At 59.6% G+C, this 24,348-nt stretch overlaps 1 protein-coding gene across 4 annotated transcripts in view; it reads left to right on the top strand.

The window, feature by feature from the left end:
- CFAP46 (cilia and flagella associated protein 46) overlaps positions 1 to 24,348 on the top strand; it is a 57,243-nt gene that overhangs the window by 21,510 nt on the left and 11,385 nt on the right. For 3 of the 4 annotated variants that reach the window (XR_011473532.1, XR_011473531.1, XM_070432134.1), the window contains exons 25-48: positions 1,547 to 1,631; positions 2,777 to 2,915; positions 3,281 to 3,464; positions 4,634 to 4,793; positions 5,713 to 5,835; positions 6,340 to 6,545; positions 7,560 to 7,694; positions 8,334 to 8,483; positions 10,908 to 11,056; positions 12,126 to 12,224; positions 12,836 to 12,968; positions 13,724 to 13,870; positions 16,140 to 16,340; positions 16,447 to 16,553; positions 17,642 to 17,818; positions 18,591 to 18,726; positions 19,081 to 19,269; positions 19,996 to 20,184; positions 21,613 to 21,747; positions 21,847 to 22,026; positions 22,280 to 22,450; positions 23,064 to 23,161; positions 23,524 to 23,600; positions 24,189 to 24,319. Coding sequence is in view for 2 of the 4 variants with exons in the window: in XM_070432134.1 (XP_070288235.1) it covers positions 1,547 to 1,631; positions 2,777 to 2,915; positions 3,281 to 3,464; positions 4,634 to 4,793; positions 5,713 to 5,835; positions 6,340 to 6,545; positions 7,560 to 7,694; positions 8,334 to 8,483; positions 10,908 to 11,056; positions 12,126 to 12,224; positions 12,836 to 12,968; positions 13,724 to 13,870; positions 16,140 to 16,340; positions 16,447 to 16,553; positions 17,642 to 17,818; positions 18,591 to 18,726; positions 19,081 to 19,269; positions 19,996 to 20,184; positions 21,613 to 21,747; positions 21,847 to 22,026; positions 22,280 to 22,450; positions 23,064 to 23,161; positions 23,524 to 23,600; positions 24,189 to 24,319 (3,501 nt within the window). In the remaining 2 variants the exon portion in view is untranslated. The remainder of the gene's footprint in view (positions 1 to 1,546; positions 1,632 to 2,776; positions 2,916 to 3,280; positions 3,465 to 4,633; positions 4,794 to 5,712; positions 5,836 to 6,339; positions 6,546 to 7,559; positions 7,695 to 8,333; positions 8,484 to 10,907; positions 11,057 to 12,125; positions 12,225 to 12,835; positions 12,969 to 13,723; positions 13,871 to 16,139; positions 16,341 to 16,446; positions 16,554 to 17,641; positions 17,819 to 18,590; positions 18,727 to 19,080; positions 19,270 to 19,995; positions 20,185 to 21,612; positions 21,748 to 21,846; positions 22,027 to 22,279; positions 22,451 to 23,063; positions 23,162 to 23,523; positions 23,601 to 24,188; positions 24,320 to 24,348) is intronic. The other variant, XM_070432135.1, reaches the window with a different exon arrangement.

The raw sequence follows: 24,348 nt of genomic DNA, 5'->3' as shown, positions 1-24,348 counted from the left end.
CCAGTGCCTCCACATCGTAGTCAACACTTGTTATTTTCCATTCTAAAAAATGTAGCCATTCTAGTAGGTGTGAGGTGGCATCTCATTGTGGTTTTGATTTTAATTTCTTTAAGGACTAATGCTATTGAGCATCTTCCATGTGCTTATTTGTTTTTCGTGTCCAATCGCTCCGGCTAGCATTTCCAGTACAATGTAGAATAGCAGCGGTGTGAGCACAGGCGTCCTTGTCTTGTTCTTGACCTCAGAGGGGACGTTTCAGCCTTTCACCACAGAGGACGGTGCTTTCTGTGGGTTTGTTTTCAATGCCTTTCATGATGTTGAGGGGGTTTCCCACTACTCCTCGTTCCCTGAGAGATTTTGAGATTTTGTAGTGAAAGATTGGCTTTTGTCGAATGCCTTTTCTTCATCAATTGAGATGATCATGTGTTTTTCTCCTTCCTTCTGTTACTGTGATGTATCACATTGATTGTTCTCCTTATGTTGAAGTGCCTTGTGCTCCTGGGATAAATCCCACTTGGTTGTGGTGCATAATATTTTTTTTATGCCCTTGGATTTGATTTGCTAATACCTTGTTGAGGATTTTTGCATTTATATCTGTAAGAGTATCGGTCTGTAATTTTCTTGCGATTGCTTTATCTCGATTTGCTCTCAAAATAATCCTAGTCTCATAGAATGAATGAGTTAGTAAGTGTTTCTTCCTTTTTAATTTTTTCCAGTGGAGGAGGATTGACGTCAAGTTTTTAAATGTTTGGTGGAATTCACCTCTGAAGCCTTTTGTTCCGGGACTTTTCTTTATTGGGAGGTTTCTGATCGCTGATTCAATCCCTACTTGTTCGAAGTTTGTTGAGATTTTCTATTTCTTTTTGAGTTAGCGTAGGTGACTTACGTACTTTTCAGGACTCTTCCATTTCTTCTAGGCTGTCTAATTTATTGGCGTACAATTGGCCATAGGACACTCTGTTACAATCCGTTTGGTCTCTCCGGGCTTGATAGGAATGTCCCCACTTGCCTTTCTGATTTTAAGTGTTTGTGTCTTTTGTTTTTTTTTCCATGTCAGTCTAGCTGAAAGTTTGTCAATTTTATCAACCTTTCAGAGAGCCAACTTTTGGTTTCATTTATTTCTTTTGTCTTTCTATTCTGCATTTTCTTGATCTCTGCTCTAATCTTTATTATTTCCTTCTTGCTGCTATTTTGGGTTTAGTTTGCTCTTTTTCTAGTTCTTTAGGGTCTAAGGGACTAGTGTAGACATTTGGAGCTTTTGCTGCGCCTCATTGTTTTGCCCTAATGTGCTTGGATCCCACTGATTTAAAGGGACAGGAGTGACTTGGATGCCCTGTCACTGAGGAAGCTGCAGACCGGGGAGGCCTGCGTGTCCCCTACGCAGCTGACCTTGCCCTGGACAGCCTTTCTCATGGGTGGAGGGTGACTCAGTGTCTTAGAAATTTAGCCGCATTTTCCGTCACTCGATGCGGAGGCAGACGAAGCACACAGTGGTGAAGGAGTAGGCAACAGCTTTCAAGGGCATGTCTCGTCGGTTCTGCTTCAGGAGAAAGGGGACGTGCAGCTCCTGCACCAGTGGCCGACCGCGGACCTGCAGAGCGGAGGCACCTCCGAGGGCTCCTTCCTCCCAGGTTTGCAGCCGCCGCCTCCGCACGGGGGGCCGGAGGACGCTGTGCCTCAGTCCCCGGCCCTTCTGTAAAGCCAGCGTGACCGTGGCGGGAACCGCAGGTGGCGTCTGCCGGCTGTCGGGCTGTGACAGGCACTGCCAGTGCTTTTCATGAACGGCCTCGCGAGGCCCCCGTTGTGCCCAGGGCACCGAGGCCTGATGGTCCCCTTGTCCGGGGCCACACGGTCCATCCAGGCCGCCCAGGCTGCCTTGACAGCTAGCCGCTGGGTTATTCTGATGGATGAATCATATTCAAGTTCCACAAACATGTGGAGCCATTTCCTAAAAAAATACTGATCTTAGAACAATGAAAACCATATTTTAGAATCCACGTTTAAAGAAAGAAATGACGAGTATCTGCTAATTGGCCACCCGTTAGTGTCAGAGTCCTCGTGTGTGCTCAGGATGTGACGCTGGGGTTAGAGCCGAGGTCCCTCCCGACTTAGAGACACAAACTTGACTTAAAATCGACAGAACGTGACCACGTGTAGTTAAGCACTAAGTTAGTCTAAACCCCAGCAGTTACCTGGCTGGCGGCGCTGCAGAGAGAGATGCAGGTGGCAGCCCTCGGGGGCGGCGGGCAGCGTCACGCAGGAGCCCTGGTGGAGAGCCACCTGCGTGGCCCGTGAAAAAGCATCACACGTGTTAAATGGAGTCGCAGTGTTAAAATTCAAATTCTCAGAAAAAACAGAAAGTGGAATGGAGCAAAGCAAGAGATTTTTGTGGAAAGATTATTTCCTAAACGTTAAAGTGGTCAAAGAGGCACAATTTCAAATACATGAACATTTAAATAATGAGAATAAAGAACATGCATAACATGAAAAAGTCAGCACTGGGGAAATGTGCCCGGTTGGCAGCTGAGCGAGGAGCTCTCGTAAGCCATCCAGAGGCCCAGAGGCCCAGAGGCGCGGTGGTGGTGGTGGTGGTGGTGGTGGTGGTGGTGGTGGTGGGGGCGGGGGGTGGTCTGCTGTGCTCAGCCCCAGGGGAGGCTCCATCCGCCCCCGTGGCCTCCAGGGAGGCAGTGTGTGTGTGTGTGTGTGTGTGTGTGTGTGTGTATGTGTAGACCTGTCCCAGCCCAGGCCCCTGCAGCCCTGAGCCCTGTCCCTGCAGAGGCCGATGATGACCTGTCCCTGCGGGCTGCGCTCTACGGGCTGCTGTTCCACTGCCACGCCGACCATGAGGACTGGGAGGGCGGCCTGAAGGTGCTGGACGAGGCCGTGCAGATACTGCCTCGGACCGCGCACCGCCTGTGAGTGCGCCCCATCTTCCCACCCCGACCTGGACCCCCTGCCAGGAGCCCCTCCTAAAGCCCCAGTGCCTTCGCAACCCCCTCCCCTCCCCTGTCAGGGACCCCCTCACTCTCCCTTTTCTGATGAATTTTCTCCATGAAGAACCCATCATGAGAAGGGTAGGGATTTACAACACGATGTCCACACAAAATAATAAGTTTTAAAAATCGACCACAACACAAAAGCCCAAGTAACTCAGGTTCCGTTTTGTTTTGTCTTTGTAAGTAGGGAAACGGACCAGTAGGTCCGAGTTGGGTGAATTATATACATAGTCACATTTTTGTCCTTCGATTCCAGAATGAATTCCTCTTTCACTTTCCTTTAGCTTGATTTTCAAGCATATGGTCCTCGTGAAGGCCAAACTTGGCCAGAATTTTACAATGGAAATACAGAAGTTTAAAGACGAGAGTGAAGATTACTTGGCCCACATGTGGCACCGCCTGGCCTTGAACTCAAAGAACGTCTACGGAGAGCTGACCTGCTACCAGAACGCAATCCAGGCCTTGCAGGTGTGGCCCGAGCAGTCCCGGAGGTGATGGGGGGATGGGGTGAGGGGTGACAGCGGTTCTTCACGCACATGTCAAGGGCAGCAGACGGTCCCCGTCTCTCCTCACCCTCTCCAGGGTGGAGGGACAAGTTGCTGGTGTAGGAGCCTGTGTTCCTGTCACTGCCTGGGGGCATCTGGCTGCCCTCCCCACTGAGGACTTCCTCCCCTTGGCTGCCACGCCCTCCCTACCCAGGGCCCCGCCTCCTGCTCTTGTGTTTGGGGCCTCCTTTCCTGCCCCCCCCCATCCTCTCCCTACCCAGGGCCCTCCCTACCCAGGGTCCCCACTCCCGCTGGCCTCAATCAGTGCCTCTATGCTGATTCTGCTCATCGACTTCCCTCCACTCTGACCTGGAATGTCCCGCTGCCCCCTCCACTGTTCCTTCCATCTCACCTGCATGAGCCCAGCCTTCCCCAAACCTCTGCGGCTCCACACCCTCCCCCCTGCCTTCCTGACCTTCAGAACCCACGGCAGCCCCGCCCTCCACCTGTGAGCTGTGGGATGAAGAGTGTGGGGGTGAGGGCGGGCCAGGTAAGTGGGAGGCCGGGGCGCCACCTGCTGGCTGGCGCCTTCATTCCGTTGTGCAGCCATTACTGGCCATTTGTGCACAGGCAGGCCTTGGACTGGACTCTGCACACTGGACAGGGCACCTTCTCTGCCCTCCAAAGCCCAGTTCACCACAGAAGCACCCGGATAAAGCCTCACACGCACATTCCAGCCCTTGCCGGAGGAGACCGGCTGAGGAGAGAGATGCCAGGGGCCAGTCGAGGCCAGCGTGGCCAGCAACCTGGTCTGGGCAGGCGGGACACACAGGGTCTGGGGGGCACTGGGCTGGGCTGCGGGTGTCCTCAGGGAGCGGAGGCCTGCGGAGGCCTTGCCAAGCTCTAGTCTCGCTACTTGCTGCACATGAACACGGACCCCTGGCCCAGGGCTGAGAGGTCGTGATGAGCCTGGACGGCCAGGTGAGTCCCAGTGGAGGAGTCTCACTGGGATGACTACAGGGTGAGAACGAACCATTTGCTTCTAGAAAGTGAAGCAACAAAACTGCCGGTGCCCGAGACTGTGGCTCAGTGCGTGTCAGGGTGCCGAGTGGGGGTGCAGCGTCGCCACCCCTTTTCTGTTTAATCCCAAAGAAGCCGGAGAGCGCGTGGCACAAAGTCGACTACATCATGGAGTTCAGCGAGTGGCTGTATTACCAGCAGTTCCCCATCGAGGACGTGACCTTCCACCTGAACTGGGCCATCGACATCCTTCTGGGGATGAAACCTTCCAGGGACACACCTGAGCCAGCAGGTGAGGTGCTGCGGGCAGGGACGGCTCCTGGGCACGCTGTCTCTCCAGCTGTCCCCTCTGGCTCAGAGAGCGGGCCCTCCGGTGATAAAGGTCATGATCTGGAGCCAGCCCCTGGCCACCCTCAAGGCTGCTCGGCCACGACAGTATGTGGAGGCCGCAGAGGGGTTTGGCTTGGGGTCAGAGGGGTTTGGTGGGGTTTGCTGAGCAGGGTGCTGGTGGGTGGGAAGCCTGGACAGCCTCACTGTGGCCACAGTCTTGGGGGAGGGGCTTACAAACTGCGGGTGCTCCACGTGGCAGATCTGGGGGAGGCCGGGGACTGCGGAACTCCCTGAAATGCCGACAGGCCTGCCCCGGGGACCCGTCCTGGAGGGAGCAGCGCTTTGGAGGAAACCAGTCCCCCTTCCTGTGGGAGAGTGGCCTCTCCTGGGCTGTGTGGGGGACTGAGGTGACCCCAAGCACCAGAGCCTGCTCTGTGGGGAGCATGACGTGTGCCAGGAGCCTGTGGGCTGGAGAGAGGAGATGGGGCTCTGACAGGTGCTGGCAGGTCGGGCCTCCTTCCCCGCTTCCCCCCCACCCTGCCTCGCTCCCCTGCACCCCCCAGCCCTTCTTCCCCCGCCTAGGCTGGTCCCGAGCCCCTGCTGTCAGCAAGGCTGAGGGCCTTCTTGGGACCAGGGCCTGGGGCAGATGAGCAGTGGATACCCGGGGCCACCACAGGCAACCTGCAAAAGGGACAGTGGCCACGCCCAGCCAACGGAGGGGGAAGCGTGGTTGCTGGGCTCCTGTTCTGGGTCCTGCTCCAGCAAGAGGGCGCTCTCACACCAAAAAGGGGAATGGCCCCCATGGCCCCCCACAGATAGGCTGCATGATGCTGGCCCAGGCTGGGCTGCAGCACTGAGACGGCCTCCATCCTGGCCTGCAGATTCGGGGCTCCTGGAAAAGGGTGACCCCCTGTCTGCACTAGAAGCACATGGACTCGTCCACTCGACGCCGAGCCCCCGTCAGGGCAAGCTCAGACCAACGAGGGTGACCTGCGGAGGGGAAGGTGCATCGCTCCCAACCCCCTACCCTGGGCCTGGGACCGGTGTCTCCTCGCAGCCTGGCCATGGCCACGGCACCCCAGATGTCAGGCCTGCTGTCTCCCTTCAGGGGAGAAGCCCTGGGCCCTGCATGGTGGGCGCACCTTCTATTGTTTGTTTGTTTGTTTTTATTCTCACCTGAGGATATTTTCCCATTGATTTTTTAGAGAGAGTGGAAGAGAGAGGAAAGACAGAAAGAAACATCGATGTGAGAGAAAGCCATCCATCGGTTGCCTCTTGCAGGAGCCCCGATCAGGGCCTGGGCCAGGGAGGAGCCTGCAGCCTGACCAGAATGGAACCCAGGACCCTTCGGTCCACAGGCCGACACTCTATCCTCGGAGCCCAACCAGCGAGGGCTGGGCGTCCCTTCTGGAAGAGGACTCAGTCCTCTGACCCCTGGGGCCTGGGAGAAGGGTGGAGAGGAAGAGGCCACGGCTGTGGACACCAAGTCGGGGCGCCCTCTCTTCCAGGAGAGCCCTCGTTAATGCAGGAGGCCCCGGAGGGCCTGGGCTCTGAGCACTTGGGGACAGTCTTCTTGGAGAAGCTGCGGAACGTGAGGCAGCTGGAGGCGCTGGCCCGCGCCCACATCCTGCTGGCCCTGCTGGGCACCCCGAGCGCCGCCGGCTACCAGGACTACTGCCTCATGGCCTACACCTTCCTCCGGCACATCTGGCAGGTGGGCCGGCCGCCGGGCCGGGTGGGGCACCGCTCCTCCAGGGACCAGGCTGGGGCTCAGTTTTGCTGCTTCCAAAGATTCTCTAAAGCCCAGGATGTGCCTTAGCTGGTGTGGCTCAGTGCATAGAGCGTCAGGGTCCCGGGTTCGGTTCCAGTCAGGGGCACATGCCCAGGTTTCGGGCTCAATCTCCACTGGGGGGTGTGCAGGAGGCAGCCGATCAATGATTCTCTCTCATCATTGATGTTTTTATCTCTCTCACCCTCTCCCTTCCTCTCCTCAAATCAATAAAGTTATATATATATATATATATATATATATATATATATATATTTTAAAAAGACCAAGATGTGCGCAGCGTGTCTCCCTGAAGCCCTGTCCCTGTCCTCCAGTCGGCCCCTCCTCTCTGAACACCCCGCCCTCGCCCCCCCCCCCCCCCCCCCCCCCGCAGGGTCACCCACGCTGCTGTGGGTAGTGGGCAGTCCGCTGAAGTCTGTGTCGTTCAGACCATCAGCAACCCCTGTTGCTGGGCTTCCAGAATCTTCTCCCCACCCACACACCCCTTCCCCCCCACCTCTGTACAGCCCCCTTCCCGGCAGCTCTGGGCGGCCTTGTGTTCTTGGGGACCTCCTGCGGCAGTGCCCCCAGCAGGGCAGCTCTGTCCAGACAGGCCTTGCTTCTGAGGGCAGGTTTGCCCCAGGCCCCGTCCTGCCCCTCGGCAGCAGGAAGAACGGGAAGGACTCCCCGCCCCGCCCAGGATTCTGTGGGACCCTTTGGGGGACCCTGGGTGTGGTGCATGGACAGGAGGCTCACGCACTGTAACGCCTCCTCGAGGATCGCCCTCACCCCGTGTCCCCGCTGCCCCGAGTGTCCCTCCCGGGGACGCTGTGGCCACCCCTGCACCCGGCTCACCGGCCGGGCCCGCAGGCTGACCGCCCCTCGGATCTGAGCGTCCGGGAGGAAGGTGGGAACGGGTGTCTGTTCTTAATGTTGCCGATTTTTATTTCATTTCCCCAGGTTTCTTTATTAACAGCAGGAAAGTCATTCTCAGAAAGTAAAATCCTAGCAGCAGCTAGTTCCAATTTGTTGCTTAAAAAAGAGAAGGAGAAGGTCAAGGACAGGGACAAAGAGAAGAGCAAAGACCCGAAGCAGGTAACGGTTTCTCAGAGGGGCAGGCAGCACAGCCGAGGGCCGGGTCCCCGCGGACACTGCTCAGCGCCCCAGGCTGTGGGCCCGATGAGTGTGTCTGTGCCTCAGTTTCCTCTTCTGCAAAATGGAAGCACTGATCTCTCTGTCTCACACACACACCCGGGGGAGCTAGGACCGTAATGGGAGATGGGGTGTGTGTGGGGTGTGTGTCTGGCTTCTCCCTGGCGTTTATCCCACACCAGAGCAGTCTCAGATCAAAGGCCCTGCGAGGTGACCCCCCGGCACCTCTGGGACCTGGTTGTGGGTGAGAAGGGCAGTGACTTTCCCATCGCAGGGGGCTGTCCCACACCCCCCGACCTTTCACCTGAGTGTCTGCCTGTCCACATGGCCGTGCTCCTGCCACCCACCTGCCATTGTCCGGGCTGCTCTGCCCCACAGAGCCGGGCTCTCGCCTGTGCTCGGGCACCAGCGTTTACGGACGAGGGTGTGTGATGGCACCAGTCACAGTGCACGGGGCACAGAGCCTAAGCCGTGCTCCCCCGGGAGGGACGGACGTCCCGTCGAGTTTTGGGTGTCTGCCCACACTCCCACTGGACTTTCAAGTCCACTTTGTAAAGCAAACCCTGTGTGCCCGCTTCACAGATTCAAACCCCGCTTTCCGGCAAAGAGGTGGAAGAGCCCCCCGCGAGCGTGGAGGCGTGGGCTTCCTACTTCTGCCACGAAGAGGTGATAGCCTTCTTCAGACAGGACAGGAGCAACTTTACCGTGAACATATCCAGCATCCAGAGGCCGGTGAGTAAACCAAGGAGCCGTCCCGGCCTGGGGGCACGCTGCCGCCTGCACTCCTGCCATCACGGCTGCTGACTCAGCGTGGCCGGGGTTTTGGCGTGAACCGTGCCCGGGGGGAGAAGCATGTGGAGGGGCTGGTCTCAGGGAGTGTTGCCTCTGCCTCCACTTGTGAGGACCCGTGTGACTGCACCCGGATGATCTCCCTCCTCGGGACCTGTGTCTAATCAGACCCGCACAGCCCTTTTGCCACGTGAAGTCCCCGCACAGCTCCCGGGGGCAGAGGGGAGACACACCTGGAGACTTTGGGGGCCGTGTTCAGCCCACGTGATTCTGCGTGTTTCTTGTGCTTTAAAAAGTGGAGTCACCCCGTGTGTGATCTTGGGGGTCACGTGGGGGCAGGCCTGGGGGCTGGCTCCCTTGTGGCTCTGGTTGGTTGGCTGCTTGGAGCACTCCGTTGCCCGCCTGGACCACAATCCCCGTGTCCCTCCCGCTGTGGACGGACATCTGAGTGGTTTCAGGGGTGGGAGTCGGTGCCCACGGGTCCGGAGGGCACGCCCACCAGCAGGGTTTGCGGGTCGCGGGGCATGTGTGCCTCCAACCTCAATGGGCATCGCCAAGTGCCCCCCACAGTGGCTGTGTCAGTGACACCCCTCAGGGAGCGAGCTCCTGCTGCCACATCCTCACCCGACTGTGGCTCCCCTTCTCAGCTGTGGCCCTTGGGTGGACGTGTGGCGGCTGCGCAGGTGGCTCCAGCGAGGCCTGGCACCTCGCAATGTCTGTGGCCACAGTGTCCTCTGTGTGGTCCCCTGTCCAGTCCGTTGCCCACATTTTATTTATTTATTTTTAAAATATATTTGTGTTGGTTTCAGAGAGGAAAGGAGAGGGAGAGAGAGACAGAAACATCGATGATGAGAGAGACGCATTGATTGGCTCCCTCCTGCACGCCCCCTACTGTGGATTGAGCCTGCAACCCGGGCATAGGTCAATGCCTAACCACTGAGCTACATCGGCTGGGCCTGCAATCCACTTGAAGTTGGTGTGTGTGGGTCTGGGGAAGAGCCGTTTCCCCTTCTTGAGGTGCCTCATTTGTCAGGAGGCGAATGACCAGCCACACATGCCGCTGTCGCAGAGTCTGGATGCTGAGCTCACACCCTGTGTGTGCCGGTGGAGAGCGTGGCCCTTGGTCATGCGTCTCCTGGCCGGCTCCCGAGTCGGCTACTCCGATTCCACGGAAACCCCGTGAGATCTGGCTGTGATGCGTGGAGGCTCAGGTGGAGGGCAGCGCGGGCCTCTTTGCCGCACTCTCACCCCACAAGCTCTTGCCCCACGGGCTCTTGCCCTACTGGTTTGGATGGACTTCTGGGTAGGCCTTCTGGGCCCGGAGCTTCTATTTGGGGAGATTTAAAATGATGGATCCAATTCACTCAATAGTTAAGAAGTCTTCAGAGTTCTATTCTTGTAATGATTTTTGTGGGTTGCGTTTTTCTTGGATGTTTCCATTTAATATAAAAAAATTTAATTTTGGCTTCATGTTGTTCTTAACACCCTTTTATGATCTCTCGGTGTGGGGGGGTCTGCGAGATATCCGCGTCTCTCCCACCCCTCGTTCTCGACCGGCCTCACTGGGCCTCATCAACTATCAGTCTCTCTGGGCCACCCAAGGCCACTGGGCTGGGGTGGCGCCCCCAGAGGGCTGCACTTCTCCACACCCCTAGCCGTGAGGTGCAGCCCTGCAGGGACCCAACCTGGGCACTGAGCTTTCGGGGACTCTCAACCCCACAAACAAAGTCAGAGACACCATTCAGCCTCTTGGCTGCCTCTTCCAGCAGCAGACAGCCCATGGCAAGTGCACCCCAACATGTCAGGGTCCCCGAATACCTGCCTTCTTCCAGGTCCTGGCCCAGTAGGTTTTCTCAGTGATGTTCACTCTTTCAGTGCCTTTAAGTAGGTTTTTAAAATAGTTCATCCAACTTTTCTAATTTTCCACTGAAGATGAGTTATTTTTATAAAATCTAGTGCAACATTATAAGAAGTATTAGTTGTGTGTGTCCACAAAGAAATTCTTTTAAGAAAAAAAAATTTTGCTTTTAATGGATTGGTAGTTTTTAGTGGAAAAATAAATGAAACAAAAACATTAATTTGAATACATTCATAAATGGATTGTTTCTCGTGAGAATCCTTAACTGTATTTGTGTGTGGTAAGTATAGGTAATTGCACGCGACAAGATGGGAGCTATTCATGAAGGAGGGAAGGAGGGAGGAGGTCATTCATTCATTCATTGAACAAGCACTCGTGGGACAGCCGCTGTGTGCCAGGCACGGTGTGTGGCACCGAGGAGGGCAGAGTTCTCCAGAGAAAGACCCTGTGAGCGAGCGGGCCAACCTGCCTCCCCCTTGACCGTCCATGTTTGTTGTGTGTTTGTGCAGACATACACTTTGTATTTTCTGGACCATCTGGTCAAGGCCCTGCAGAAGATGTCCCTCCATGAGCTCACGATCCCGGTCCTGCAGTTGGGTGTCCTGATTTCAGCTTGCGTGGTGGACAGCAAGAGCCTCAAAGATCTCTACCACCTCCGGTCGGTATCCCTGCTTCCCTTCCAGGGAGATCTTTTTTATGTTGTTGTTGTTAAAATATATTTTATTGATTTTTTTCAGAGAGGAAGGGAGAGGAACAGAGAGTCAGAAACATCTATGAGAGAGAAACATTGATCAGCTGCCTCTTGCACACCCCCTACTGGGGATGTGCCCGCAACCAAGGCACATGCCCTTAGCCGGAATTGAACCTGGGACCCTTGAGTCTGCAGGCTGATGCTCTATCCACTGAGCCAAAGCGGTTAGGGCAAAGGAGATCTTTGTAGGGTTTGTGCGACTTCTCTGCGGGCTTCAAATCCTTTCAAAATAAACAGCAACTGCCCTGGCTGGTGTGCATCAGTCCTCCCACCGAGGGGTCTTGGGTTCGATTCCTGGTCAGGGGCACGTACATGGGTTGCAGGTTCAATCCCAGGCCCTGGTCAGGCCGTGTGTGGGAGGCAACCAAACGATGTCTCTCTCACATCAATGTTTCTCTCTCTCTCTCTCTCTCCCCGCTCTGTCTCTCCCCCTCCTCCCTCCCTCCTACTCTCTAGAAATCAGTGGAAAAAATATCCTCAGGTGAGGATTGGCAAAAATAAAAATAAACAGCCACTTTGCATAGTGACAGATGGTTGGTTGTGACTTAGGGAGGGGATCACATCGTAAGGAACATCAGTGTCAAACCACCATGTCGTCCCTGAAACTGATGTAATATTGCAGGTCAGCTGTACTTCCATGACAGTGTCTTCAGTTGTTTTTCATAAGAACCAAAGCAGCGCATGGTGGTGATGGGTGGTCAGGGCACCGCCCAGCGGGCCTTGTCTGCACCTCGGACAAGGTGGCCCCAAGATTGGGAACCTGCATTTAGTCAAAGATATGAACGAAGGTGTCAGTTTTTCTCTAACTGGAATTGGATCTAGCCGCCTCTTCCTTTTCCCTAGTAATGCTGTTTAGCTTGAAAAATTATTGAAAATACCATCCCATTGTGCGTTTCTTTCTCGAGTGCACGGAGCGCAGTGCAGCCCGACAGGCCTGCCGTGTCCCGCGTGACAGCTTCTGCCGTCCCCTCCCCAGGCTCGCCCTGGTCTGCTCCGACCTGAAGCTGAGAGAAGCAGCGGCCCTGCACGAGGACGCGGTGGGGCAGGTCTACATCGGGGACTCGGAGCAGTCCAGGTGCGTGCAGCCGGGGCCCAGCTGTGTCCTGCCGCCAAGCTCAGCGGGACCCCTTCGCAAGGAGGAAGGAGCCTCATGGCCGCGGCGCCCCGCTCTCGGCTGCGTTCCCTCCACGACCCGGCCCCCACCGCCCAGTACGCTGGACAGTGGGTGTTGGGAGGATCCAGGGGTACAGAGCTCAGGGGATCAGGGTCTGGGGTGCTCTGCTGGGTGCAGCTTCTTACTTACTGACCCTCCTGTGCGCGGGCATCTCCCAGGCGGTGATGGCGCGAGGGGAGGGGAGACAAGGGACCCAGAACGTTCATGGGTCTGGGTGCAGCGGCAAAGGCGAAGACGAAGGCGAGGGCAGCGGACATGCGGAGGGCACGCGGGGGAGGCGGGCCCGACAGGAGCCTGGCCCGTCTCGGTGGACAGAGCTCTGTCTGGACGTCCAGGGCAGGAGGGCAGATGCACCGCTGGATGCATGAGCCTGGAGTGGGAGGGACATTGGGCGAGAAGCGTAGCTTTGGGAGTCCTGTGCGGTGCTGCCCGATCGCGGGGATTTTAAAAATCTTTGGACGCTGGTGAAACAACATTCTTCTTCAGCATGTTGCCCGTTTCACTCACGTTAGCTGCAGAAAGGAGATTGCCCTGAGGAAGGAGAAGACCAGGGAGCCGTTGCTGGAAGAAAGCCTGCCGACGCTGACCGAGCCCCCGCCTGCCGTGCCGCCAGGGGAGATACGGCCCCTCGTGGCGAAGGACCAGGTAGCCGGGCTCTGCCCTGCCCAGCGAGGGGGCCCTCGGGGTGACAGGGCTGCAGCTGACCCGGTGCCTGTCTCCACTGCGCTGCGCCCAAAGCCCTGTGCGGCGGTGTCCTGGGAACTCCTGGGACGGATGGCGTGTGTCCCCTCCATGGCCCTGCTGGTCCCCGGGGAAGACGAGACTACAGACCAACCTAGAAAGGGCCCACTAGGGCCCGAGCAGCGATTCAGAGAAGACAGCCTGGGTGGCACTGAGGGGTGCAGACTGAGGGGTGCAGAGCACGGGGCTGGGAAGGGCGGGGCCCTCGAAGCCAGAGAGCGTCGGTGGGTCTGACCACTTCCCGCGCCCCCTCTGCTCCGTGGGCTCCCCTCCCGTGGGCTGGCCCAGTAGGAAAGCACTCACAGCCACCACAGTGGAGACTTGGTGGGAAGACGCCAGACAGGACCTGGGGTGTGCAGGCTCCTGCCGGGGGCGGGCTGTGTGGGACCTGCACCAGGGGGCGGAGGGCCCCTTGTGGTCGTGCTGAATTGCTGGAGCTCAGCGACCTGCCCCACGCTGGTCAGGGTGCTGCCTGGGCCAGGAGAGGGGCCCCAGAGCGCGGGGCACGGAAGGGAGGAGGGCCGGCCCTGGACCCGGCTCAGGCAGCTGGGGTGGCTTGGTTGGGTGAGAAGAGACAGGTGCCCAGGAGGAAAGCTGGGCTTCGGGCGTCGGGCACAGACCTGGACATCAGAGGCAGAGCCGGCCTCGGTGTGTTACAGATTCTGAAGATGAACGGAGAGACGGGGCGAGGCCTGGAAGGCACGTCCTTTCCCCTCCTGTGGACCCTCAAAGCGGAAGTTCTGCTTGACATGGATTCGTACCAGCCCGCGCGGCTGCTCCTGTCGGAGGCGCAGCAGGCCTTCCAGGTAGGGCCGCCCGCACCCACCGCTGGGGCAGCGCCGGGCTGTCCGGAGCAAGTTTGGGGTCTTCCGGGTCTAGAACACGCGTGTGGTTCTCTGTGGAAAGTGCTTTCCATGCCCTTGTCTACTTTCCTGGTCGTCCCACACCCATGGCCCAGTTTCCTGCGGGGCCTGCTCCCGCACTGCTCTGGGTCCTTTCTTGCGTTGCAGGGTCCCGTTCTGTCCTTTTGGGCATCTCAGTGGTACGTGTGGGGTGAGGGTGAGGACCTGGAGGGTCCCATTCTGTCCTTCCTCCAGGGCAGACGGGCCAGCCACCCCCCCACCCCCACCCCACCGCCATTAACTCGTTCTCACTCATTGGAGGTCAGCCCGAGACCTGCACACACCTGTCCCAATGCAGGTGTCTGTGGCCTCTCTGGGGTCTCGTTCTCCAGCTGGGCCCTTGCTTTCCTCCTGGGCTGTGTCTCCCACGAGGGGATGCCCTGGGGGGAAACCCAGGATGGAGTGGAGGCCCAGGTGTGCATCCCTCCTGCCAGCGTCAGGTGCTCTCCCTGCTGCAGACAGAAGTGTATTCCCTGGGAGGGTCACTTGTGAAGAACTCCAGAGAGAGGAAAGTCCCTGATAAACGTGGAAAGGCTCTGTGGCACCAGCAAAGCCTCAGGACATTCCATTCTCAGTTTCAGGCACGGGGACAGGTGTGTGCAGGCCTCAGGCACGGGGACAGGTGTGTGCAGGCTTCAGGCACGGGGACAGGTGTGTGCAGGCCTCAGGCACAGGGACAGGTGTGTGCAGGCCTCACGCATGGGGACAGGTGTGTGCAGGCCTCAGGCACAGGGACAGGTGTGTGCAGGCCTCAGGCATGGGGACAGGTGTGTGCAGGCCTCAGGCACGGGGACAGGTGTGTGCAGGCTTCAGGCATGGGGACAGGTGTGTGCAGGCCTCAGGCACGGGGACAGGTGTGTGCAGGCCTCAGGCACAGGGACAGGTATGTGCAGGTCTCAGGCATTGGGGACAGGTGTGTGCAGGCCTCAGGCACGGGGACAGGTGTGTGCAGGCCTCAGGCACGGGGACAGGTGTGTGCAGGCCTCAGGCTTTGGGGACAGGTGTGTGCAGGCCTCAGGCACGGGGACAGGTGTGTGCAGGTCTCAGGCACTGGGGACAGGTGTGTGCAGGCCTCAGGCTTTGGGGACAGGTGTGTGGAGGCTTCAGGCATGGGGACAGGTGTGTGCAGGCCTCAGGCTTTGGGGACAGGTGTGTGCAGGCTTCAGGCATGGGGACAGGTGTGGGCAGGTATCTCTTGGCTGCTCTGTCTCAGCCTCTTCCCCAGGCCACCCTGTCAACCAGCCACTCATTCTGAGAGTCTGGGTCTCTGCCCTCCTCTGGCTCTTCCCTGGGTGTCTGCAGGGACTGGGCCCTGTCCCCATGCTCTCCTGGGGAAGGCTGTGCCTGCTCCCACCGTGTCCTCACAGCAGCCCAGCTGTCACCATTCCCTTCAGCTGCACCCACCAGCTTCTGGCGCTGTCCCTGCTTTCCGAGCAGGTGCCCAGCCTCCATACCCACCTCCTCTCTGTGCCCACCTCCACTCTCCCCACTCCAGCCCCTGTCCCACCACAGTTGCACCCGAGCCTGCGCTGGCCCCTCGGGGGCTGTGGCTCTTGGGATGAGAGGTTTGAGCCCATCACGCCTCCTGTGTCAGCCTCTGAGCTGCCTGCTGGCAGCTCTCTCCAGGCCCAGCCTCCCAGGCTTCTCCCTGCCTCAAAGTCTGGGCTCAGTCCAGAGGCCAGCGAGGCCCCGTCCCACCCTCCCGCCCCACACCCCCCTGACATGTGCGGTGCACGGAAGACAGAGGCAGCCCTGGGCCAGCATCAGGATAGAGACTCCCAGCCTGGGGGCCGAGGCCTCGGGGGAGCCCTTCAGCTGTGCCCCAGGATGGCTGGAGGGTGCTGGAGCCGCTGCCCAAGGGGGGCTTCCCAGGGCTCTGACCACGGTCCAGAGGCCTGCAGGTGGGTTTTCGCACAACAGGCTCAAGCCCACCCTGTGCCGGGGCAAGTGTGCAGGTGCCTTAGGGCTGGAGCGGCGCCCAGTGCGGGACGCAGGTGTGGCAAGGCCTGCTGCCCGGAGCCGCTGCCCTCCTGTCTGTCCCCCTTTCTGTCGCTCCACCTCTGTCTCTCTGTCTCTGTCTCTTCATCTCTTTTCTCCGTCTCTCTATCTCTATCTCAGTCTCTCTCTTGCTCACTCCCCCATCCTGTCTCCATATATGTTTGTCTTGTCTTAGGAGCTTAAGGATCCTTGTGCAGAAGCCAAATGCCTGCAGCTGCTGGCCCAGTTGGCCAACAAGGAGAAAAACTACGGCCAAGCCAGGAAGATGATTGAGCTTGCGCAGCGCCTGGGCGGCGGCGAGGAGTTCTGGTACCAGTCCACGCTGACTCTGGCAGACACGCTCTTGTCCATGGGGAAGGAAGGAAAAGAAGTGATGGTGAGGAGAGGCCAGGGCCCGTGCTCAGCAGGGAGGGCCATGGGCTGGAGCCCCGCTGACGCCCGTGTGCGCCCCGCCTCGCCCCGCCCCGCCCCGCCCCCCCCAGGCCTGCCAGCTGTTCCAGAGGCTCATGGAGGTCTTCGGGGTGCTCAAGAGACAACGACCCAACCGCGCGCCCGTCCTGGAATTCATGACCACAGACCTGGAGGCCAGGTAGCTCCTGTGGGAAGCGTGCTCACGGCCAGGCGGAGGTCAGGGACTCGCACCGGGGGCCACACGGTCACCCCTCCCCAGCAGCTGTGCACCCCTCACACCTCCGAGGAACCATGCGTCCTCCTTCACGGCCACTTGGGCTGTGGGCCCCTCAGAGCAGCATGTATATCCTTCCAAAGACGCAGGTGGCCTCATCACGTTCCTGACTTCTCGGGGAACGGCCCTCCTTGCCCCCGAGCACGCGTGGGCTTCCTGGGGCCTCTCATGGGTGGAGGGACGGGCACCACCAGCTGGGCGCTGGGAGTGGAGGTGGGGGTGCTCCTCCATCCATGGCAGGGCTGTGCTGGGTTGGGGCGCAGCCGCCTCCCCTCCTCTGCTCTGGCTGGTGTTCAGAGCCCCCTGTCCGTCCCCGGAGACACACCAGGCTTTCTCCACCTGCCTGGGCTTTGCTTTGGGGACAGAACTTTGAACAGCAGCGCTCTTTCCCCCCTCACTGTTCGTCTCTCAGACTCTCAGCTGGTGTTTGAGCCCTTATCCTGGTGGTCTGGTGGCTCACAGCCTCTCTTATAGCTTCTACCCAGGCCGCCCCTGGGGTCTGTCCGTCTCCTCCTCGACCTCAGAATCGCAGAATCCCGTGCATCTGACTGTTTCGAAGAAGGCGCTTTTGCGCCACTGGCCAAAGCAACAGGGATTTTGTCTCATTTTGGATTCCTCTATTTTCTGCCTCTTCTTTGTCCAGTTCTCATTCCGTGCTGGCGAGAGGCTGCTGGGGCGCTAAGTCCACCACTTAGTCCACACGCCTCCTGCCTCCTGTCTGGGCACACGCCCCGCACGCCAGCGTAGCTCTGATTTTCCCAACGGACACCTGGGGGCGGGGGCTCTCTAGCTGCACTGTCTTGTGACTGAAGAATGCGGCTGATGCGACTTCTGCTCCTTCCGGCGTTGGGGGTGAAAGGTGGAGGGAGGCCCTGGTGGCTCCACGGGGACGGCCGCTGCGTCCCAGACCCGTTGGCCGTGTCCCCTCGGCCGGTGTCACGTTGCCACATGTTAGCGGAACCGAAAATGGGGTGTCCCTCCCGCCCCCACAGGAGCTTGAACCTCCGGATCCGAGTTGCCCAGGAGTCGGTGGGCAGCGAATCGTCTGAATTCCCGTTTTTGCTGAGCGAGCTGTATGATCAGTTGTTGGAAATTGAGGAAAAGTTTGTCAACTGTGGCTACAAAGAGAACTGTGTGGACATAAAGCTGGAGCGGGGGAAGATAAAGAGGTGAGCGCTGGCCGCCGGTCCCGCCCGGTGCGGGGAGCTGTCCCTGGAGGCTCCTGCAGGTGGCCGCCGTCCCGGCTGAGTCCCTGCACAGGCCTTTCTCCGTCCTCGGGTCCTCGCGCTGCCGCTCATCCCCCTCTCCCCCCCCGCACCCCACTAGCTTTCCTCCCTGTCACCAGCCCCTGTTGGCCCCATAGGGCTTCCTCCTGGCTCCTGCCCTGTGGCCCCTTCATCTCCCATGGGGACGCCCTCATTGGGGGTGTGCAGCCACTTGGGGTGCCCCTCAAGGAAAGCTCGTCACGGGTGTCCTCGCTCCTGTCCTGCCACCGGGTGTCCCACCTGCTCAGTCTCTGCAAACACACAGACACGCCTCACGGCCCATCACCCCCACCCCAGACACAGCCCTCCCCACCACCCACACCACACGCATGTCAGGTGTTCAAACAGCTTTGATGAGGGAAAGGACCTGGACGTGTACGGAATGTCAGTCACCTCACGGGGACAGATGTAGATGGTCGTCGTGGGAATTCAGACATGCAGACACAGCCTGGGGACAGCAGGGGACAGGCAGCCGACGCTGCGGGGCCCTCTGGGCCTGGTGGGAGGCACCGGTGCCCGTGCCCCTATAGGAAGGTGATTGCACTGTCGTGTTCAGATATGTTGATAATATCTGTACATGTATAACATCGCCTCATTGCATGTGAGGCACTAATACACGCACAGTACAGTCACACTGCACATTCGGTCTCTGCCGCCTGCCCTTTGTCCTGGGAAGGCTGTGCGCCCAAATGGAGCCGGACGAGGACCAGAGGACCGCGTACTACCTGGAGGCCTACGACGTGGCGCAGAGCGCCGTGGCCGAGGAGGAGGAGCTGTTGCACAGTGTCCAGAGCCTCCTGGCCCTTCAAGACGTAAGTGTGTGTCCTGGACCCGAGGCCGCAACTGGTCTTCCCCTGTGGTCACCCGGAGAAGAGGCAGGCGGCCTGCACTGCCCACGCTCCCTGTGGCCACCGGGGGGAGCTGACCCAGGGGAGGCTGCCTGGGGCCCCGGGGATGCAGCTGGGGTTCAGGGAGAGTGGGGTGGCGGGAGGGAGGGAATGTGGGGTGTGAGGGGGACGTCCCCTTTTTTCATTGTGGTGATGGCTCTTTGGGTGTCTTCGTCTGTGAAAACATAGCAACACGTCAGTGATGCCTCGTCAAAGCAGCAAACGGATGCTGAGCCTTGCCAGAGGCTCCGGGGTCTGACCTGTCCCCAAACATGTCAGTTACAGAACGTCAACACGCCCCTGGCGAGGAAGCTGGCGCACCTCAAGCTGAACCTGGTGGACGTGTACCTGGACATGTTTCAGCGGGTCTGGGAGGAGCCCCTGGAGCGCGAGCTGCGGCAGGACTCCATGGAGAAGCTGCTGGCCGACTACCTGCAGAGCGTGAGCGACTTGACCACCAGCGGCCTGGTAATGACCCGCGGCCGCCTGGCCCCGTCCGCGTGGGCCGTCGTGCTGTGATGGGGGCTCTGCCACTCTGAGCAGAGGACTAGCCAGCGGGAATCAGGCCCGGAGCTCACAATGCACACCCCTCAGATCTCTGCCCTGCAGCCCCCCACTGCCCCCAGCTGCCCCCACAGCTTGGGGAAGGGCCTCATCTGGTCATCGGAGGGAACCTCATTGGCTAATGAAACCAGGTCACATGGGACATGTTTCCCGAGCGCATGAGCTTCCTCCCGAGTTCTGAGTTTGCTCTGACAATTCTGCCGGCGCATGAAAAAGTCCCGAAGATGAATCACATTTTGTTAAAAAAAAAAAAAAAAAGTTTAATGGGCAAATTATTTGTTTCAAAGGAATCGTTCTGCCATTTTAGACATTTTCTTAGATTTCATGCATTCCGAATCGAATACATTTGATATAACTATAGATGGATGAAAGATAGTCCTACAATTGACCTGGACACAAACTCGTGCTTGTCACTGAGCCCTAAATTGAGGTTCGATATGCAAACCTTAGTGACCCTCCCATAACCTAAGCCCTGGAGACCCCCCCACCGGGAGGAGGGGTGTTTCTCAGACGGCTCCTGTGTCCCCACTCCCAGGGGTGTTCAGGGTGGCCCCGGGGGCGTTGGAGGGGGGGCCTATTGCATTTTCTGGGGGGGGTGTGGGGGGGTCACTAACGTGGTTTGTGTTGAAGGGATGGTTCACGCTGAAGCGGATACTGGCCCACGTCGCTCTGGCGCAGCTGGGGAGCCTGCAGCCGCTGAGCGTCAGCTGTGTGGAGATCCGCGCGCGGCTCCTGGGCCTGGTGGGCCGGGCCTTGCGCCTGCTGGCCATGCAAACGGACCCCGTGCGCCCCACATTCTACTGGGAGGAGAGCCTCCTGGTACGTGCTCCCACTTCTAGCTTGGCGCCAACCCACTGTCTGTGCTCCAACAATGCAAACTGAGCATTTCAAACTCCCCTGCTCTCAGCACCAGGATATGAACTAGGCCTCAGATTGTCCTCAGGTAGGAAGGGTGGTGTGGCCGGAGGCGGGGAGAAAAGGCGAGAAGCAGTCTCGCCAGCGGGACCCCTGGGGCAGGAGAGAAAGGCAGACCTCTGAGAACAGACAATGGACGAGAGCCGTCTGTCCCTTTATAAAGTGGAGGTGGGGGAGAGGGGCGCACGTGGGGGGTCCCCGCCCCAAACATGATCTCGGCTCACGGTACCTCCCCGACCTCAGCAACTCTCCGCCCCGCAGTCTGGAGTTGCCTGGGCGCAGGTGCTAGGCACACGGTCCAGGGAAGCCCAAGCAAGCGCTGAGCCCCGCCCACCGGCCACATGGTCATGCAGGCCCGCCTTCTCTAGCCCCTGGCGAGGCTGCCCAGCAGCTCGGCGCCCATGGGTGCACACGACCCCTTAGTAGGAACTGGGGACAGCGTTGCCACACAGGTCACTGTCCTAAATGCCTCTGCAGACTCCCTTCCTCCACCCTTGGGGCAGCCAGGCTGGGCCCCACACCCGGTCCCTTAGGAGGAACCCTCTGGCCCCAGGCAGATGGCTCTGCACCCTGTGTGATTCGGACCTGGTGCCCCTGCCTCCCTGTCCAGCCTGGTCCACGGGCCCCGTCAGCCCCTGTGGGCTCTCTGTCCCTAGGACCTAGGTAGGATAGGACTCACATTTGGGTGAACTGATGGAGTCTGGCCCCTTGTTCAGCCAGCATTTCTTGAGCACCTGCACAGGTGGCCTAAATCAGGTGGAGGTAGACCCACGCCCCTTGTCCACACTGGGCCTTGGCCATGAAATGGCACCCACAGCTTCCTGGGAGGGCTGTCGGGGAAACGTGCACTCACTCCCAGACGGCCAGGCAGGGCTTTCAAGAAATCCACCCACCCCGATCCAGCTCCTTCCCAGCCCAGGTTCCTCTGGCCCTGCCTGCCATGACCCCACAAACCCAGGGCTCCCCTCAACCCAAGTCCTCTTGGGCCCACTGCATCCCAAAGAACCCCATGAGGTGGCTTGTTCTACAGACAGGCTGGTACAAGTCTCATGGTCCCCTGCTCCCCGGGGCAGGCGGGTCACAGCTGCACAGGGCTGCTGGGCACTGCGGCCCAGGAAGCCTGGGTTTCCAGGACGGAAGGGAAGTGGGTACGGCATGCGACCGATCGAGGCCTCTGCCGCCCGGGCTCGCTTCTCCAGAGCTGCTCCCCGTCGGCTGCACCTGCCAGCCGGGCCCTCTCGGGGGATCCTGCAGAGTCGCCTGACCCACAGGCACTTCTGGGGCTGGGCGGTGTCTCGACAAATGCCAGCTGACTGGAGGCATGTCCCCTAGATGGGAACAGAGCACAGCAGCCTCAAGTATCTGGTGATCACCCCGGACGAGGGGGACAGCGATGAGCATGGCAGCAGCCAGCCAGCCTCCAGGACGGTCCCTGAGGAGCGGAGCAGGAAAAGCTCAGAGCTGAAGGTACAGCTGCTCCTACCCGCTCGCCCGCCCGCCCGCCACGCCTGCCCCACCCGAAGAGTCTGCCTGGGCCTGAGCCTGAGCCTGTGCCTGCACCCGCAGAGGAGGAAGGTGCTGGCCCAGCAGTACCTGGCCCAGGCGACTGAGGTGTTGCTGCAGTGCCTGCAGGTCGCCCTGGGCAACAGCCTCCTGGAGGTTGCAAGGACCGCCAGCCTGGAGATGGTGGAGTGCCTTGGCACCCTGGACCCCACGGCCACCTGCCAGTTCCTGATGCTGTCTCAGGTGTGGCTCTGCTCTGGGCACCCTCCGGGCCACCTTGGGAAGGGAGGGAGGCCCCGGCACCCTGTGCTTCTCCTGCTGGTGGCTCTGCCAGCACCAGCTGGGCTGTGGCTGGGGCCTGTGTGAAGGACGGTGCTCACTTAGAGGAGAGGCCATCCTCCTGAGGTTCCCCTGAGCCCAGGCCCCTCTTCCCCATGTCCTGTGGGCCCACGAGCCTGGCCGGGCCTGGCCCTCGCACTCCCTCGGTCTGTTCCAGAGCTGCTCAGTGTCAGAGATGATGCGGGGCGTCCTGCTCTCGGCCACGGCCAACACCAGCAGCTCGCAGCTGGCGGCCCTGCTGCACCTCGAGGACAGGCTGAAGCGCCAGGAGCGGACCTCCACCAGCCAGTTTGCCAGTGTGGAGCAGAGGCTGGCTGCCATTTCCAAGGTGACTGAGCTGGGGACGCCCTCGAACCCTGGTCAGCTTTTGCACACTTGAAGCTCATTTCATCAGAAAGCAGAAGTGAGTGGTCAGCTCAGGGGGGAGGGGGTGGCGTGCAGGAGAGCAGGCAGCTGGAACCTTCTGGCCTTTGTCAGACCTGTCAGTGCATGGGCCCCAGGGGAAGGAGGGACACAGGGCTGACAGGCAGGGAGAGGGGACGGGGGTGGCGTGTGCACACGAAACCGTGTGCATCTGTGCCCTTGACTGTGCACATGCGTGTGCATGGCTGCGTGTGTGGTGTGCTGGCGGGAGGAGGCTCAGGGAAGAGGCTGCACTATTTTGGTCTGCGTGCACGTGTGCTTTGGGTCATGCAGATCAGGTTTGTGACATTAGTGAAGAGCCAGGTAATTCTGTGTGCATCTGCTTCCCCCTTGTGGTGGCCATGAGCTATGCAGAGCTCCTGCCTCAGCCCCAGCCCAGGCAGAACCCCGGCTGCCACCCTGCTCACCCCCGCTGCACCCCATTCCCTGCTGGTCTGTCTCCTCAACAGAGATAATGATGAAGTCAGCAACCCACCCCACACCGCACAGGGGTTCGCTGATCTCTGTTTGTCATACAGGCGTGGCAGAACCTCTCGGTCACTGAACAACATTTTAACCACTTAAATGAGATTCCTCCCACTTTTCGGATCCTCTCTCTGCACCACTCCCCTGGCAGGTAGGCTGATTCCTATTCTTATGCCTGCCCCCCGCCCACAGCAGGGTCCTGGAGGCCACAGTGCCACCTCCTGACCGTAGTGGGGCCCTGTGTGTCTGCGGGTTACCACTCGGGTGGGGCAGAACGGTTCGCTTGTCCGGAGAGAAGGTGGCTGGCCCAGCCCCCGGCTGAGGCCGCCAACGGCTCACAGCTGTGTCCACATGGGCCTGTTTTAGTTCTGCATCTTGACTTCGCCAGGCGCTGGTGGGGAGGGTGCTCCTGTTGGGGGTGCACGTGGCTCACAGAAGCTGCGTCTTGGGGCTGCTCTGGGACCCTACGAGCTGGACTTGGACCCTACCCTGCACCATCCCTCCTGCCCCCAGGACCCATCTGTATGGTGCTGTCTACGAGAAACCCAAGTTCATCCCCACAGCCAAAGGGAAGTTGGTCCAAGTCGGGGGTGAGTTCCTGGAACAGGTATTGACCCAGCGCTGGCCACACCTGCAACCTCCAGACACATGTCCCTCCTGTGGGCGTGGTGACCCCCACACTCCATTCCTCTCACCCCCCGGGGGGTTGGGCAGCAGGTTCAGCACAGTCTTGGTGGGAGGCATCTCAGAGTGGAGAGCCCCAGCCACCAGCAGGGTGACACCCGCACCGTCTCTGAAACTCATCCTGAGTGACCAGGACTCTGTCCACAGCCAGGACCAGACCCTTGGGGAAACCCCTGGGGCCAGAGCACTAGCCCAGCTGCCCAAGCTAACCCCGTGCGGGGTCTGCTGCCTCAGCCCATTTCAAATGCCTCGTTTCTGTTTTCCCTTCTTCCCTCAACCTTTCGGGCCCCTGCCCTCCCGGCCCATCCTCCTGCCTTAGGGGGTCAGTCCCTCACCCCAGTGCTGGCTGGGCGGGCTCGAGGGTCCGCCCCCAGGTGGGCGAGCCTTGCGGAGAAGCCCTGTACCCACAGCTTGCTCAGGAGTCCCACGTGTTCACGATCAAGGGCGGCTCTGCGAGGCCGGGTGAGGGGCAGCCGCAGTGTCTGTCTCCACAGACGCCTGCAAGGTGGCGCGGGTGGCTGTGAGCCCGGCCACCTTGTCTGGCCTGGTGGCCAGCGCCCAGCAGTTCCGGGAGCAGAGCCAGGCTGAGGTGTGCAGCAGGGACAGAGCCCTGATCTTCGGCCTGGTGAGGCCCCAGCCCAAGCCCAGCTGTCA

This window comes from Myotis yumanensis, unplaced genomic scaffold (genome assembly GCF_028538775.1).
Source record: "Myotis yumanensis isolate MYYU_CA2020_CCGP unplaced genomic scaffold, mMyoYum1.0.hap1 SCAF_13, whole genome shotgun sequence".
Classification (NCBI taxonomy): Eukaryota; Metazoa; Chordata; class Mammalia; order Chiroptera; family Vespertilionidae; genus Myotis; species Myotis yumanensis.
The sequence above is the reverse complement of the archived record's forward strand: the minus strand, read 5'-3'. Positions and strand labels throughout refer to the sequence as shown.